This window comes from Panicum hallii, chromosome 3 (assembly GCF_002211085.1).
Source record: "Panicum hallii strain FIL2 chromosome 3, PHallii_v3.1, whole genome shotgun sequence".
Taxonomy (NCBI): domain Eukaryota; kingdom Viridiplantae; phylum Streptophyta; class Magnoliopsida; order Poales; family Poaceae; genus Panicum; species Panicum hallii.
The window spans coordinates 6,474,021-6,489,593 of record NC_038044.1 but is presented as its reverse complement, the minus strand read 5'-3'; the positions used below and the strand labels follow the sequence as shown (position 1 = coordinate 6,489,593).

The 15,573-nt window shown below is 42.0% G+C and overlaps 2 protein-coding genes across 5 annotated transcripts; one reads left to right on the top strand and one right to left on the bottom strand.

Moving 5' to 3' along the window:
• Positions 1–429: 429 nt before the first annotated feature.
• Positions 430–12,651, bottom strand: LOC112884919 (E3 SUMO-protein ligase SIZ1-like). Of its 4 annotated transcripts, none has more exons than XM_025950554.1 (15): positions 12,347–12,651; positions 11,708–11,788; positions 11,373–11,415; positions 11,006–11,084; positions 10,775–10,892; positions 10,456–10,589; positions 9,579–9,647; positions 5,883–5,970; positions 5,523–5,598; positions 5,283–5,356; positions 3,649–3,756; positions 3,100–3,261; positions 2,333–2,437; positions 1,762–1,842; positions 430–1,678 (listed from the first exon to the last, which is right to left on the bottom strand). In XM_025950554.1, the coding sequence occupies exons 1-15, from the start codon at positions 12,629–12,631 to the stop codon at positions 1,049–1,051; spliced, it is 2,133 nt and encodes a 710-aa protein (XP_025806339.1). In that variant the 5' UTR covers positions 12,632–12,651; the 3' UTR covers positions 430–1,048. The 4 variants fall into 4 exon arrangements, with proteins under 4 accessions (XP_025806339.1, XP_025806340.1, XP_025806337.1 ...); XM_025950555.1 differs by having other exon boundaries at positions 10,775–10,889; XM_025950552.1 differs by having other exon boundaries at positions 10,727–10,892; positions 12,347–12,650.
• LOC112884920 (exonuclease V, chloroplastic-like) lies at positions 12,436–15,387 on the top strand. Its single transcript, XM_025950556.1, has 8 exons — positions 12,436–12,576; positions 12,647–12,962; positions 13,082–13,186; positions 13,356–13,477; positions 13,666–13,815; positions 13,940–14,093; positions 14,348–14,424; positions 14,914–15,387. The coding sequence occupies exons 1-8, from the start codon at positions 12,572–12,574 to the stop codon at positions 15,119–15,121; spliced, it is 1,137 nt and encodes a 378-aa protein (XP_025806341.1). The 5' UTR covers positions 12,436–12,571; the 3' UTR covers positions 15,122–15,387.
• Positions 15,388–15,573: the final 186 nt, after the last annotated feature.

Below are 15,573 nucleotides of genomic sequence, written 5' to 3'. Positions count from 1 at the left end.
AAAAAATGCTCAGATTTGGTTGGAGCTTGGTGGAATTTTGACACTGAGCTGAAGAACCAAAATAGTATAGTTGAATGAATATTTGTAATGCCTTTCGTTTATTCTTTCGTTTGTTTATTTTTCTTCTCAGGGAAGAAATATAACTGTCTCTCACATATTATTGATTGGCAATACAATTATGTTCTTCGTGACTTGGTGTACATATGTAACGAAGAAATCACTTTCTGGAATATTCTGCTGTGGGATTCGAATTCGGGTTAATGGATTTTTCTTTTTTGAAAACTAGGTTAATGGATTTGTAGCGCATTGTGATTTACTTCACCTCTTGCCTGGAATGGAGATAATGGTTTATGGACAGATACGAGTAGGATGCTTCTTTTGCGAGATACAAGTAAAGAGACTGCAAGGGTAGCACATTTCACAGGGATCTTAGAAGAACTATATGGCTCACATTAATAGAAGACCTGTTTACATATAAACATGACGAACTGATACTTGTTTTACAGAAACAACGAATGGAATCAACTGGCAGGTACTGTGAATCTTATAGAGCAAACAATGTGATCTAACTGGAAAACAATCCAAATGACTGGCAGGTCGTCCACATGCGAAAGCCCATTCTTTGGCTTGGCGGATTTTCTCCTCGCAGGTATTGGCGCTATTTAGCAGAGGGCGTCGAAGGGGATTGCCTGGAGGCTGGATGGGTCGGTTTTGGAGTTGGTGGTGATGGCTTTTCTGGCTTTGAGTCTCGGCGGTTGAAAGCTTTTGTGATCTCATCCTCTCCAAGGTTCAAGCTCATGCTCTTAACTGATCCACGGTCAATGTTGCTCCTTATCAGCGCCATTACAGCCCTCCCAAGGTTTTGCAGCCATCCAGCGCTCCAACCAGCTCCAGCCCCACTGCAAGTTGTTTGGGTCTACAGACATTGGGATGACACATCTCAAAATGCTCTTCCACGCCAAGCAACACAGTCAGGATTTTAAGCTTGCCATCATTGAACGAGATGAAGTATATATAGATTGGCATCTGTTCTGAGAATAAAGACTTTCTACGTGATGTGAAAATGCATAGGCAAACGCTCTTTCTCTTCTAACCGCTGCTTCTTGACAGCGGGCGGTTGAACAATAGTATCGTTTTCATCAGAATCACTAAGAACAATAACATTGTTTTCTTCATCAGAATCACTAAGAACAATGACATCTGCAGCATTTTGTTGCTGCTGCTGCTGTCTATCCTCTGTATTGTCTGTCTGACAAAAATTCCGGGCCAAACTGTCAATCTCTTCTTGGTTCACACTTGCGTCTTCTCCATCTCTGCAACTCCCAGTGGGGCTACTGATCATAGGCACAGTGTTTGGTGCTAGAAATCCAGTGTTGTTCTGGATATGATTTCCAACCACAGAAGGTTTCTTATCATCTGGCTTGCTGCTAACTTGCCATATGCCATTAGGATTTCTCTTGATTCCAAGTTTCAAACTTCTATGTCCATCAGAAGTACCCTCACTCTTGACTTCATTCAGATTTTCCACACTATGGTTTGTATCTTCCTTTGAGTCACAAAGTGTGCCATCAGGCATATGCCACTGGGATAGCTCTCTGGTGGCAGCATCACCCTTCACACGCCATGAGCCATCAGGTTTAACATCAAGCTCATTAACATCTTCACTGCAATTGCTCAACTACATCCAAAATTAAAAAAAAGAATCAACAAACATAAAAAATTCTAGGAAAAGGCATAAGAAAATGTGTGGCGAGGACCTACCAAAGAGGTAATCAGATTGAAATAAGGATCAATCATCAAGTTCTCAAGAGAGTAATTCTTTAAACATATTGGACATTGCCACTGCACAAAAGTAAGAACAGATCAATCAAGGAGGTAGGATACAGAATGTGAAACCATGTGAAAGAAAACATGATATCTTTAAACATCAAAGGTGGCAGAACATAAAAAGGCAATTATACGGTAAGGATGGTCCCTCATCCCTAGTACCACACTGACAAAAGAGCAAATAAACCCCTCCCTATTCCATTCATGGACATTAGAACTGCTCCTGAATAGTGTGTAGTTTGGCCAGCTTTGCATGCAATCCCAAGCATGGCCTGATCATGCCCATAGAATCATCAATAGAACTTTTTTTTCCCTTAATCCAATGTATCTAGTACCAGAAAATAATACAAATTAATAGCATCTTGGGGCATTTCTGACTAAGTTGCGCAAGAAGAAATTAGGTCAGGCACTCAGGCCTGGGCCAAAGCCCTGCTAGAGACAAATGCTCAAACAGGCCTAATGCACATCTACATTTAGATGTGCTTCTGCAGGCAAAAATTCTGACCTTGCGGGAGCGTTGATTCAATTCCACAAAAGTTTCAAGATCAAAACAACCCATGTGAACACAAGGCTTGAACCTTCCAGCAATCCTCATTCTGGATCCACTATTCTGAAAAATAAAATGTTTGAGAAAAAAGTTAGATAAAATTCCAGTACTGCAAACCACACCAATAAAAAGCATCAGATGGGCTTAGCTCAACATTCCAGTTATAGCCCACCAGAAAATATATGTTGGCAAGGAGAACACCTATCACACCGCTTATGTTTGTTTCTGAGCACAAAATATAGTTAGCAACTCTTTCCTAATACTACTCAGCTAGCTCAACATGCCAGCTATAGCCCACTAGAAAATATATGTTAAGGAGAACACCTATCACAAGGCTTATATTTGTTTCTGAGTACATAATAGTTAGCAACTCTTTCCTAATACTACTCAGCTAGCTGAGTACAAAAGAACCACTCTGAGAACATATCTGGTTGCTACTACCTATGAATCAGTAGCGGAGGACGAATTAAATTTGAGGTATGGCGGGCAACAAATTTGAGCACGTATTATCCATTAGAGTATAGAAAAATAAGGTAGATAGATAAATATGTAGTGTATTTATCAAAAAACAAGGTATGGCAATGGCCATACCTTGCCATGCTGGTCCTCCGCCACTGCTATGAATAAAAACATAACAGGAAATAAAAACATGACCATCGGTGAAATAATAACACCTTTCTTAAAAAATAACACCACAAAAGGAATATGTGCAGAAGAAGGCTCACAGGACAACGAAGGTTGACTGTAACAGATTCAGTAACCACTTCCAAATCGCTGTCACTATCAGCATTATCTGTAGCACCTCCACCTCCAAGACAGCGCCGGACACGAGCAAGAGCATCCACAAAAGACTCTCCTTCACCTTCTTTTCGGATCAAGTTTAATACCTGGAACATAAACAATAGTATCAGAGAAGAGAGGAGGGGGTTATACCTGGAACATAAACAATCTAGCCATAGCGCTTCAAGTTTTTCCTTGTAGGGATAATTCTATTTGTTCTGAGACATAACAGGAAAAAATTATAAAAAAAGCACGGCCTTTAACAAGAATTATTAACAAACTGTTGCTGATACTGTGATGCTTGAAACTTCCACCCATTTGGTTAACTCGTCCATAACATATTGTTAACATAATTTACACTACTCAAGGTTGAAACATAATATTAAACATGAACAAGCTAAAAATTGGCAATACATAGGCATATAAAACAGGAAATTAAGTAATACTATAAATCATTCAGCTGCATGAAAACTAGCAAATCAAATGAACAAAACCTGAGCAACAGTCCTCTTCCTAATAATTCGGACTCCAAAGAAAAAGGATCGAGTATCAACTCTTGATAAGCTAATTTTATTGATTCCTTCTCTACTGCATGTTGTTACCTGCAAATAAGCAAACACAAGAATGACAAGTTGAACCCATGAACAGAGAATTTGGGAACGAATTTCAAAGTAAAACAATGTTGTGATCAAACTATCATATAAACTACGGAAGTCTAACTTTACCTCATCCACTAGAAATGTGCACCCAATTGCTTCCTATCTCTGAATGTCAGATATAGATAGAAGAGTGCTAGCTTAAATCTTGCCTTATTGCATGTTTTATATATCAGCACTACAAGTTTCTTGGTAAAACCTGAAAGTGGCCATTGCATCAAGGACTTGCCTCACATCAAAACACAGGGCTACATGCTATTACGTCTTTGGTGAAAATGATATCTTCTCATAATGCCATCAAAATGGTGTTAAATACTTGTGTGGAACATGATGCTGTTGACTGCATATCCGATTCTCTATAGTAATGGTTTATTTTCTCTTGGTACTATTTCAAAGTTATTTCACTTTTTCAAATGGTATTCATCAGGTTTACAATCCTACTACTCCTATGATGCAGGGTACCATGATCGATAAACTTGTGAGCCCAGCAAATTCAAGGCGAGACACTTTCTGCCAAAAATACAGTTATCTTTGGGCCATAAACCTCACATTGTCACACTCACATGCAGCAGATCACTCCTGAATGACATGATACACCCAGCCTCATGTAGAGGTAACCCATGTCCTTCTCTAGTTAATGTCAGACATTGTGTAGAAAAAAGCAGGATTCGAGCTGGCAACTAGTGTGTGAGGCAACAGGAAACAAAGAAGCAGTACTATATCATAACTTCTCCATTGATATCTGTAGACTGTTTGACCAAAATGTGGGCATCTGACCTAAATAATAATGAGCAAGCCAACTCAGCAAACGAAGAGTTGCCTAACAAATTGATACAGCATGCTGCTTTTGTAAATGTGACCTAGTCTCAATTCTACTCAGGGTCCCAACGTTTTACTGATCAACGTGAACTTGTGCTCTAGTATCTTAGCAAGTAGTTTATATAGCGGTCCACATTTTGAATTTTCTGATTCCCATAAAACTATTCCATGAGTAGATCTACATTGTGAACCATGAACTTGTACTATTTTATTTAAAAACAAAAGGCTTGTTTTTGAGCCCTATAACTCCAGGCTTCAGGAAGGCACAAGAAAACTAAGTGAAATCTGTATCATGTCAAAATACATGTAGCTAAAAGCCTCGAGAGGATTATCACCCGTACACAAAATACCAGTATGCTCAGAAATTGTTATGCGTGTCATAGAGTTATAAAGAATGCTATAAGACATAGGAGACCTCAAAACAGCAGCAACCAGAAGTGTAACGCAAAGCATACTTGAAAGAGATGAGAAACAAGCTTATATTCTGTTCTAGTGGGGATCCGTTTTAAAGGTGTGAGTGAACCAAACAGAACACAGAACAAACCCCGATGGTCAAAAGATGGTGTAAATGCTGGTTAAAAACATCCCCCAAAGAAACAAATTGCCTACTGAGGCTAGATCCTAACAATGGCACAAATTAAGAATTAACTCACCAGTGGCCCATCATCCCGTCCATTTATCCCTAATAACTGAGAACCAGGTCTGGTCACTACTCGTACAGGAATACCTGACCAAATAGAACTAAATATCAAACTGAAAATCCCTTAGTTTCATAAAATACAAATGTAAATTAATCGTATGCGTCTCAACTATAGCTGTACAATATATAGGCCAAAAATTGGGTCTGAGTGCATTTCAATAAATCAAAGTTATACAAGAAAACTCGACATTACCATTCACTTGCAATTCTGCATATTGAGGCCATTGCATCCTGAATTGGACTTTGTCATTTATAAGAATGCACCAAACCTGTCCATCAGACCCACAACACAATCTCTAGTTAACAAGATAGGATAATAGAACCAGTCAGTGTGTTCAAGTGTCTTCCTTTATTCTACGACATGATAAATCTTAATCCACGAAATCAAGATATTTTAACAGAAGCAGATGTTCTCAATGTGCAGTGCTATATGGTACACAGTTTGCAACGATGTGAAATATAACTCATAGTTGCAGAAAGAACATAATTAAAGTGTGCAATATTTATCAGGATCTAGGCAAGTTAACTTCAGTTTGCGGAGGAGAGAGCAAACCTGAAGCCCATATTCTGGTTTCTGAACTGTTTCTCTATCTGCTCGAGAAAGGTGGAAGGTCTTCTCCACACTTTGAGATACACTTGTTCTAGCGATATAAAAGGTTTCATAAGAACACATTTATGCATAAGTAACCAAACAACATCAGTCCAGAAAACAAATTAAATAGCTGAACAAAAGTCTACTCAAATGGCATGCTCTCATCCAATAGATGTGCAAAAACACAACTATAGACAACCTTAATCCCCATATATTTGTATGCCGTGTCGCATTAATAATGAAGCTTAATAATTAAGAAGCAAAGACAATAAAACATTATTTTAGTTATAGACAAATGAGCACTAGTGCTAACCATTTTAACGCATTTCTCTCGACGGGTGCGAAGGGTAAGGAAGCTAGCCGAGCCAACTAGGATTCGTCTAGGTAGTTGGAACGTAGGGTCTCTAACAGGTAAGTTAAGAGAACTAGTCGATGTAGCAATTAGGAGGCGTGTAAATATTCTATGCGTGCAGGAGACTAAATGGAAGGGCCAGAAGGCGAAGGAGGTGGAGGGTTCTGGCTTCAAGCTTTGGTACACGGGGACAACTTCGGATAGGAATGGTGTAAGCATCTTGATCGATAAGAGCCTTAAGGATGGAGTTGTAGATGTTAGGAGGCAAGGCAACCGGATTACCCTAGTGCGGTTGGTCATTGGAGATCTGGTTCTGAATGTGATCAGTGCCTATGCCCCTCAGGTAGGTCTTAGTGAGAGCTCCAAGAGTCAGTTTTGGGAAGACCTTGATAGCATGGTTAGTACCGTGCCTATCAGTGAGAAGCTATTCATAGGAGGAGACCTCAATGGCTATGTGGGTGCGACTAATGTAGGATATGAGCGAGTACACGGGGGTTTCGGGTATGGTAGTAGGAACGAGGGGGGGGAGGATGTTTTGAATTTTGCGTTGGCCTACGACCTGCTGTTAGCGAATACCCTCTTTAGGAAGAAGGAGCCCCATCTAGTGACCTTCCATAGTGGACAATACTCGAGCCAAATCGACTTTATCCTTGCTAGGAGAGAGGATAGACGTGCCTGCTTAGATTGTAAGGTGATACCTGGGGAGTGTGTTGTCCCCCAACACAAGCTTGTGGCGGCGGATTTTCGTTTTCGGGTACGTACCCACCGGGACAAACGTGCCAAGATTGCGAGAACAAAGTGGTGGAAGCTTAGAGGGGAAGAGGCGCAAACGTTTAAGGAGAGGATGCTGCGAAGGGCCTTGGGAAGAAGGAACAGATGTAGATGATATGTGGCTAAAGATGACGACATGTGTTAGGAAGGTGGCCTCAGAAGTGTTTGGTGTGAGTAGGGGAGGCAAGCAGGAAGTGAAAGAGACTTGGTGGTGGAATGACGAGGTGCAAGGGGCTATTAAGGAGAAGAAGGAGTGTTTCAAACGCCTTCACCTCGACAAGAGCGCAACCAACATCGAGGGTTATAGATTAGCGAAGAGGTCTGCAAAGCGAGCTGTAAGTGTAGCGAAAGGTCAGGCTTTTGATGACCTTTATCAACGGCTAGGTACGAAGGAAGGAGAGAAGGACATTTATAGGATCGCTAAGACCCGCGAGAGGAAGACAAGGGACATAAACCAAATCAAATGCATCAAGGATGGGACAAATCGACTTCTGGTGAAGGATGAGGAGATCAAGGACAGATGGCGAGAATACTTCGACAAGTTGTTTAATGGGCAAAATGAGGGTCCTACCTTCGAGTTGGACGACTCATTTGATGATACCAACAAACGCTTTGTGAGGAGGATTCAGAAGGCAGAGATCGGGGAGGCTTCGAAGAGTATGAAGGGAGGTAAAGTGATGGGTCCTGATGGCATCCTCATTGAGGTGTGGAGATGCCTAGGCGAGAGGGCGGTAGTACGGTTAACTAAGCTTTTTAACCTAATTTTCTGGTCAAACAAGATGCCGGAGGAATGGAGGAGAAGTATATTAGTACCGATCTTCAAGAACAAGGGAGATGTTCAAAGTTGTACTAACTACCGGGGGATTAAGCTGATGAGCCATACGATGAAACTTTGGGAGAGGGTTATCGAGCATCGCCTAAGAGGATTGACAAGGGTGACCCAAAACCAGTTTGGGTTCATGCCTGGGAGGTCGACCATGGAGGCGATTTTCTTAGTACGACAGTTGATGGGGAGATATAGAGAGGACAAGAAGGACTTACACATGGTCTTTATTGATCTAGAGAAGGCGTATGACAAAGTACCGAGAGACGTCATGTGGTGGGCCTTGGAAAAACACAAAGTCCCAACTAAGTATATTACCCTCATCAAGGATATGTACAAGGATGCGAAGACTTGTGTTCAAACATGTGATGGTGATACCAGTGACTTTCCAATTAAAATAGGACTACATCAGGGGTCAGCATTGAGCTCTTATCTATTTGCTTTGGTGATGGATGAGGTCACAAGGGACATACAGGGTGATATCCCTTGGTGTATGCTCTTTGCTGATGATGTGGTGCTAGTTGACGAGAGTAGGGCAGGGATTAATATGAAGTTGAGCTGTGGAGACACACGTTAGAGTCGAGGGGGTTCAGATTGAGTAGGACCAAGACCGAGTATATGATGTGCGACTTTAGCTCGACTAGGCATGAGGATGGGGACGTTAGCCTCGAAGGTCAAGTGGTGGCCAAGAAGGATACTTTTCGGTATCTAGGATCAATGCTTTAGAAAGATGGAGACATTGATGAAGATGTCAGACATAGAATTTCAACCGGTTGGCTGAAGTGGCGGCAGGCTTCTGGCGTCCTCTGTGACAAGAAGGTGCCACAAAGGCTAAAAGGTAAGTTCTATAGGACGGCGATTCGCCCGGCGATGCTATACGGTGCTGAATGTTGGCCTACAAAAAGACGACATGTCCAGCAACTGAGTGTAGCAGAGATGCGTATGCTGCGTTGGTTCTGCGGCATACAAGAAGGGATAGAGTCCGGAACGAAGAGATTCGAGATAGGGTCGGGATGGCACCTATCGAGGAGAAGTTGATTCAACATCGGTTGAGATGGTTTGGACATGTACAACGGAGGCCTCCCGAGGCGCCGGTGCGTAGTGGAGTTTTAAAGCGGGGCCATAATGTAAAGAGAGGTAGAGGTAGACATAGACTAACTTGGGACGAGACGGCTAAGAGAGACCTTAAGGAGTGGAATATAGCTAAGGAATTAGCTATGGATAGGAGCGCTTGGAGATTAGCAATTAACGTACCTGAACCGTGACCTTTGTTACTTTTTGTTTAACCCTAACTCTTCCTTTGGCTTGTGCCCTTTTTATGTTTCTTATTCTTGTTTTCTATTGGTTTCATCTCTAGTCTACCCCTGTTTTCTATTGGTTTCATCTCTAGTCTACCCCAACTTGCTTGGGACAAAAGGCTAAGTTGTTGTTGTTGTTGTAACGGTTTTATGCTTGCATTAACAATTAACAAGACTGGGAGGATTATCAAATCTAAATGACTAACCAAAAATCCAGAACTGAAATAACCCCCTATGGGATTGTGTTGGAGATATTAGCATCTGTTAATTGAAAAACAAGCATATATTTATGCATAGCAGGGCAAGTGCTTGTATTGACAACCTCTGGGGAGAAAAGGCACATTGCACATTCAGTAAGACGGTGATTGAAAATTATAATACTGCCATTACAACAAGTTCCAGCATATACCCACCCATCATTTCCAACACCAGATGACATGAATTTCACAGGGGGTAATGGATTTCCTGTAGTCACCCAAAACCTGCAAATTCAAAGTGTGTTGTAATCAACAAGAACGAGAATTGCAATTCCCAGTAGTAAACAAAGAGAAATTTTAAGTAAAGCTGCTCAAGTGCATAGCTAACTTGGTCATATACATTTGAGGTACTGACCAAAAGGCATATTAATTTCAATTGCACAAAAAGGCATAGCAACTTCAATTGCACAAAAACCTAGACAAGCCAAAAGTTTAGTGTTCAATAAACAAACTATTTCATTTACATGTCATATTTGTTACTAAAGGAAATGAATCATTAACATGTTCAACCCAATCAAAGAGAAGAAGGCGCTTATTAGGCACATTATAAACTCAAACAAAGACATGACAGTGTTACTTAACCTAAGGAATGAGTGTTTCCATTTCACATAATACATAAATAAAACAATAAACACATCTATAAAGGTCTGGTGCATAGCTGCTCCAGTTAAATAAAATTGCAAATTCAATACCATTCGTCTGGGTACCAACATATATCATATCAAACTAAGAACAGCCAATCAGGCAACCAAGCAAGCACTAGCCTCGAGGTAGTAGCCTGGGTTGTTGAACAAGAGGCTATGGGATCAAATACTATCACATGTGGATAAATTAGTAGAACAAAATGGGGGTTCTACGAAAACCCGGGGTGGGCGAAAAAGACCATATTCTAAAATCACAGAAACCATACAAGAAAGAAAACCATAGCAAAGTTGATTTACTATATTTTAGCTACAGGTGGGCATCCCAACAGCTGCTCTTGTGAAAAATAAAAGGAAACAAAGTAAACCAAAGAAGTCATAGTAGAACATACGGGTCTGCCCGGTTCAGCCGGCACAATTCACAATAAAAATGAGGCGGAACTTCAGGGCTAACACCCTCTGTGGGCTTATCTGGAATGAGTACGCAAGTCATGTGCTGCCACACTTGGCATTTGGCATCTTCACACTGCAGAAAACAAGATGCAAGATAAAAGATTAAAAGGGATAAAAGCATCAAATGAATCTGGTCGTAGTTAAAGAAATAATTTCACGTAAAACATGCCTTTCAAATGGAAGGAAACAATATATGAAAGGATATGATACCTTGATCATATCCTCATTTAGCATGGTGCTACTACAAAGGCAGCAGACCTTAGTCTCCACATGGTAATAGTCAGTGGCTTCCTCTTTGGGCCTGAAATGACTGAAATCTGATCCGCTGTGGCTCCTAGAGGCTAGGTCAGGAGCACATTGAACTTGCATTTTCCTGCTAATGGAACCATCAAGGCATCAAAAGAAACTAAGTCAACAACTTCATCTGACATAATCAACCATCTGTTATGTAGTTTCTCCTGACAATTTGGCAAACATGTGGATTCTTACCTGTATGTATCATCAACAACTTTTGCCACGGCCTCCCTTGTAAGAGCATTTTTCCTTCCCCATCCATGATGGCGTTGACCTGCAACAAGCAAATAGAGCCTAAGAACCGGATTTTGTTGAAAAAACAAACTTAAAATTCAGATGACAAAAATGCGAATTGGCTGATGTTCTAATAAAGAAGAGACCTTTTTTTTCTTGATCAACAACAGATATAGAAATGATCTGTACTGAACTATGGAACAGATGTGGATATCAAACCTAATGACTTGAGCACAACTGAAAAGCATGGCTATCCAATTTTGAACATTAAAAAACACAGTAGTTTAAGGCAAAGATATAGAGGCATATGCAGAAAAGACAGGCATACCTTCCTCATCTGATAATAGCGCCAATACCCTGTCAACTAGGTCCTGTAATCAACAATTAAAAAAGTGGATTAGATACCATAAAAAACAAAGTTGCGGCAAGTACAGTAAATATGAGGTTCCGAAATAGCAATACTGAATTCAAGTTCCTTCTGCAAACCCATCATTACAACCAAAGTGAGTTGTACACAGCATACAAGCCCTACAACGATTTATTACAAGACCGCGAGTCCTCCCCGGAGGCTCGTATACCATGCATCCATCAGTAGAAATTCGGGAAACTGAAACAAAGTGTTGGAAGAAAAACTGGAAATAAAAAAGGAAAACATTTGCTGACCTGCTTCTTTCCCTGCTTCGGCAACCCCAGCTGATTTAAGATATCTTTGAGCTCCTTTATTCTAAAGTACGCAAGTTTATCCTGCAACAGACAAGGAAATGATCGATATCAAAGCTTCAAGAATCAAGAGTAATCCATCAGCATGATGTGTGCATGAAATACACTACCAGACTCCTTATGTTTGATCCATGGGCCGAAAACTACAAGTGAACTATCAACTCTAGTATCACATATTAGTTGAAAAGAACAGTGATTTTGGTGCATAAGAAAGCGAGGAGAAGCTGAATGAAGTACTGCATCATGCAACAGATGGATCCAATGTAGCCTACCAATCACAATCCTGAGAACACAAATAGCTCCAGGGGCCAAGGCTAAGGACTGAACTATTGCGGGCGGTGGACTAACAAGCTAAACCGCAGGGTAAGCAATTCCACATTTTTTTTTTGTGAAACCACGAGGTGCCACTGGTAACCAAAAGAGCTGGAACTAGGCACGGAGCTGACACAATCCGTCCGTCCGTCCCTCTAAACCTCGGCAAGGAATTAGCCACGGAGGCGGCGGCGAAAAATCCCGTAAACTCAAGAGGAATTCGCGGGGAATCGGCGGAGACCGGGGGCGAATTGGCGCGGGCGGGCCTACCTTGCAGTCCGCCATGGCCGCCACCCGCCTGCTCCCGCGCGAGGAAACCCGCTGAGGGGCAAGGGCATGGGGAGGGTCCGATCGGTGGGGGGTCCGGGATGCCGGCAGCGGCGCCGGCGAGGAGATCCGGCGATCGGGGCCTCGAATTGAGAGCGGGAGGGAGGGACAGCAGCCGCGCGTGGCGGCGGTGGCGGCGGCTCTTTCTCTTCGCGTCCGTTTGTATCGATGATGTAGGGGTTTGTTCGTTTTTTTCCTATCTGCTATATCTCTCTCTCCCCCGCTCATCTTCTCGCCTGGCAGACCGGGCCCACAGCCCCCTCCTCATGCTTCTCCGGCTCCGATGCATTCCTCCCCCTCCGCCACGCCGCGCCAGGAGCTCCCCGTGGAGATCGTCAGCGACGAGGAGATGGCGTTCATCGACGCTGCGCTCGCCGCCGCCGCCGCGGGGGGCCGCCCCCTCGTCTCCTCAACCGCCCGCCGCGCCGCCGCCCAGCTCTCCTGCGCGGCCCACTCCGCCGCCGGTGGCGATATTGAGGACTCCCCTGTGCCGCGGAGGTCGCTTCTCGCCCGATTCCGGGAGCGCCGCGCGCTCGCCGTCACCGACATTACTGCAACGGTAACGACGTCGCCCACGCCCAAAGCTCGCGTCTTTCGCATTTCCTTGTCTCCTGGGCAGGGGAGGTTAGACGTGCTCGCATCGAGTGGTTCTGATGGTGAGAGCCCATCTTGCGGCAGGAATGGTGCGAGAAACAGATGGAGTTCATGCTCGAACACGGCAAGCCGGAGAGGACCGAGGCCATGAAGGCAGGTTTGGAACGCCATGCGCAGCTCGAGCAAGAGGTGAGTCCTACATTTCTGGTTCTCCCAAGCCGAATGCTTCTTCATTACATGGGTTCTACTTGAAATGCCCGTTACTAATGCTAACACAATAATCTATGCTTTTTCACCACGACTTTGCCCTGAAGAATTTCTCTGAACGTATCTCACGACTTGTTTCATTTTTTAACAGGTTGTTGAAAGAGTGGAAGTCGCCATTAGGTCTGAGGAAGAATTATGGACAGTAAAATTCATGAACTTCATAATGGGAACAAACCAGTTAATGTTCAAGGGCATCACAAGGGAAATTCCAGTGTAAGCAGAAATTTATCTCTTCTCTCTGCAACTGCAAACCTGTGCATTTCTTTTTTTCTTTGAAATAACCAATACTTCGTACTGGTGGACATGCTCTGCTATAATAACAGTTTCCAGAGCGGATATGAAGCTTTCTATTTAGGAAACATTCTACTTTGTAGATCTGATTGTGAATCATATCACTGCAGGATTGGGGTTGTTGAAGGTTCATGGATGATAGGGATTATTGATGAAATCCGAATGCCCATTGATGGCATTTCACTTCAACCCATTCTGGTAGATACAAAGACACGTGTCAGGCCAACAATTCCCTCAGAAGCACAAAAAAGAAATGGAAGGTTTACCCCTTACTGTTTCTTTCCTATCCATTTCGTTTCAATTCCATTTAATGTTTTGCCTCACAGTAAGATTATATGAAATTTGTACAATACAATGATTATCTGCTCAATGTCTTTATGTCAGGCTCCAGCTGATGTGTTACAAATATCTGTGGGACAATTTGATTGCTGAGAAATTTCCAGCAGAGAATTTCTTCAGCTATTTTGACCTGGACCCCAACTACTTGTTGTCAGATGATATCAGGCAGTACATTAGCTCACTAGGATTCAATGCAAAGGTGCTATGTCTCACCTTTAAACTTTGTGTGTGTTTTTTCCTAATAGTTCTCAGGCAATTTACTGTTGATGCCAACCAGTTTATTCATGGAAAATCATTCAATTCAATGTGCTAGGAAACTGCAGTGCTGCAGAAATCCAGGAAGTGTACGCTAGACTTGTTTTCTGACTGTCTATTTGGATATTCATGCTACCATCTACAACATATTATATAATCCTTGTGAATTGTAACTTTTGACATGGTTTCTGCTTGCAGACCTTTGAAGATGTGTTGAAATATTTCAAGGCTACCTGCCATACTCTACCGCGGTCTGGAGAATCGCTGCTCTTGAGGTAAATATGTACAGCCTAAACATCAGTAACCTGTTGTACATACTGCGGGATGTCAAATCAGTATTCTTTAGACCGTGGCAGATATATAGGGCCTGTTTAGATCAGTTTGCAAAAACGCAAAAAAGCTGTAAACGCAAAGATGCCAAAGGAATCTTGCTAATTTGAAGTACTAAATGAAGTCTATTTACAAAACTTTTTGCATGGATGGGTTGTAAATCGCGAGACGAATCTAATGAGCCTACTTAATCCATGTTTGCAACAGTGATGCTACAGTAACCATCCGCTAATTATTGCTTAATCATGGATTAATTAGCATCATTAGATTCATCTCGTGATTTACAACCCATCCATGCAAAAAGTTTTGCAAATAGACTTCATTTAGTACTTCAAATTGGTAAGATTCCTTTGCAAAAAAAAAATTTGCGTTTTTGCAAACTGATCTAAACAGGCCCATAGTGTAATTTCTTAATGCTTTATTTACTGGTGCAGATATGAACTACAGTCAGACCATTCTCTGCTTGAAGAATACCAGTTCACTTATGATGCTAGTTGGTTCAAGGATCAAATCCAGCAAGTCCTAAGCTTTTGGCAAGGATCACGGGAAACTAAATTTGTCACTGAAGAGGAGAGGTGGAAATGCAGTTTCTGCAAATTTGCGTCAAAATGCCCGATGATCGCTTCCACATCAAGGTGTTGACACTAACCAAAAAATGCTCAGATTTGGTTGGAGCTTGGTGAATTATTTGACACTGAGCTGAAGGACCAAAAGTAGTACTGTTGAATGAATACTTGAAATGCCTTGCACATTCTTTTGTTTGTTCTTTTTTCTTCTCGGATTAAGAAATGTGACTTTGTTTCACATATTATTGATTGGCGATAGAATTCTGTTCTTGGTGACTTGTTGTACATATGAAACGAAGAAATCACTTTCTGGAATTTTATTTTGAGGGATTTGAATTTGGATTAATGGATTATTAGTGCATTGTGATTTACTTCACCTCTTGTCTGGAATGGAGATAAAGATTTATAGACAGGTAGGGGTATTATAGACAGGTAGGGGTAGGATGCTTCTTTTGCGAGATACAAGTACAGAGACTGCAAGGGTAGCACACTTCAGAGGGATCTTCAGAAGAAATATATGGCTCACAT

Bases quoted from the DNA above. Each gene is read 5' to 3' on its own strand.
- LOC112884920 (XM_025950556.1), top strand. The intron at 12,963-13,081 runs GTAACGACGTCG...ATCTTGCGGCAG, and splicing joins TCACCGACATTACTGCAACG to GAATGGTGCGAGAAACAGAT. The intron at 13,816-13,939 runs GTTTACCCCTTA...TCTTTATGTCAG, and splicing joins GCACAAAAAAGAAATGGAAG to GCTCCAGCTGATGTGTTACA.
- LOC112884919 (XM_025950552.1), bottom strand. From the start codon at position 12,631: ATGAGCGGGGGAGAGAGAGATATAGCAGATAGGAAAAAAACGAACAAA. The intron at 5,357-5,522 runs GTAATGTCGAGT...CTATTTGGTCAG, and splicing joins TGCAGAATTGCAAGTGAATG to GTATTCCTGTACGAGTAGTG. The intron at 3,757-5,282 runs GTGAGTTAATTC...GCTTATTTGCAG, and splicing joins GACGGGATGATGGGCCACTG to GTAACAACATGCAGTAGAGA.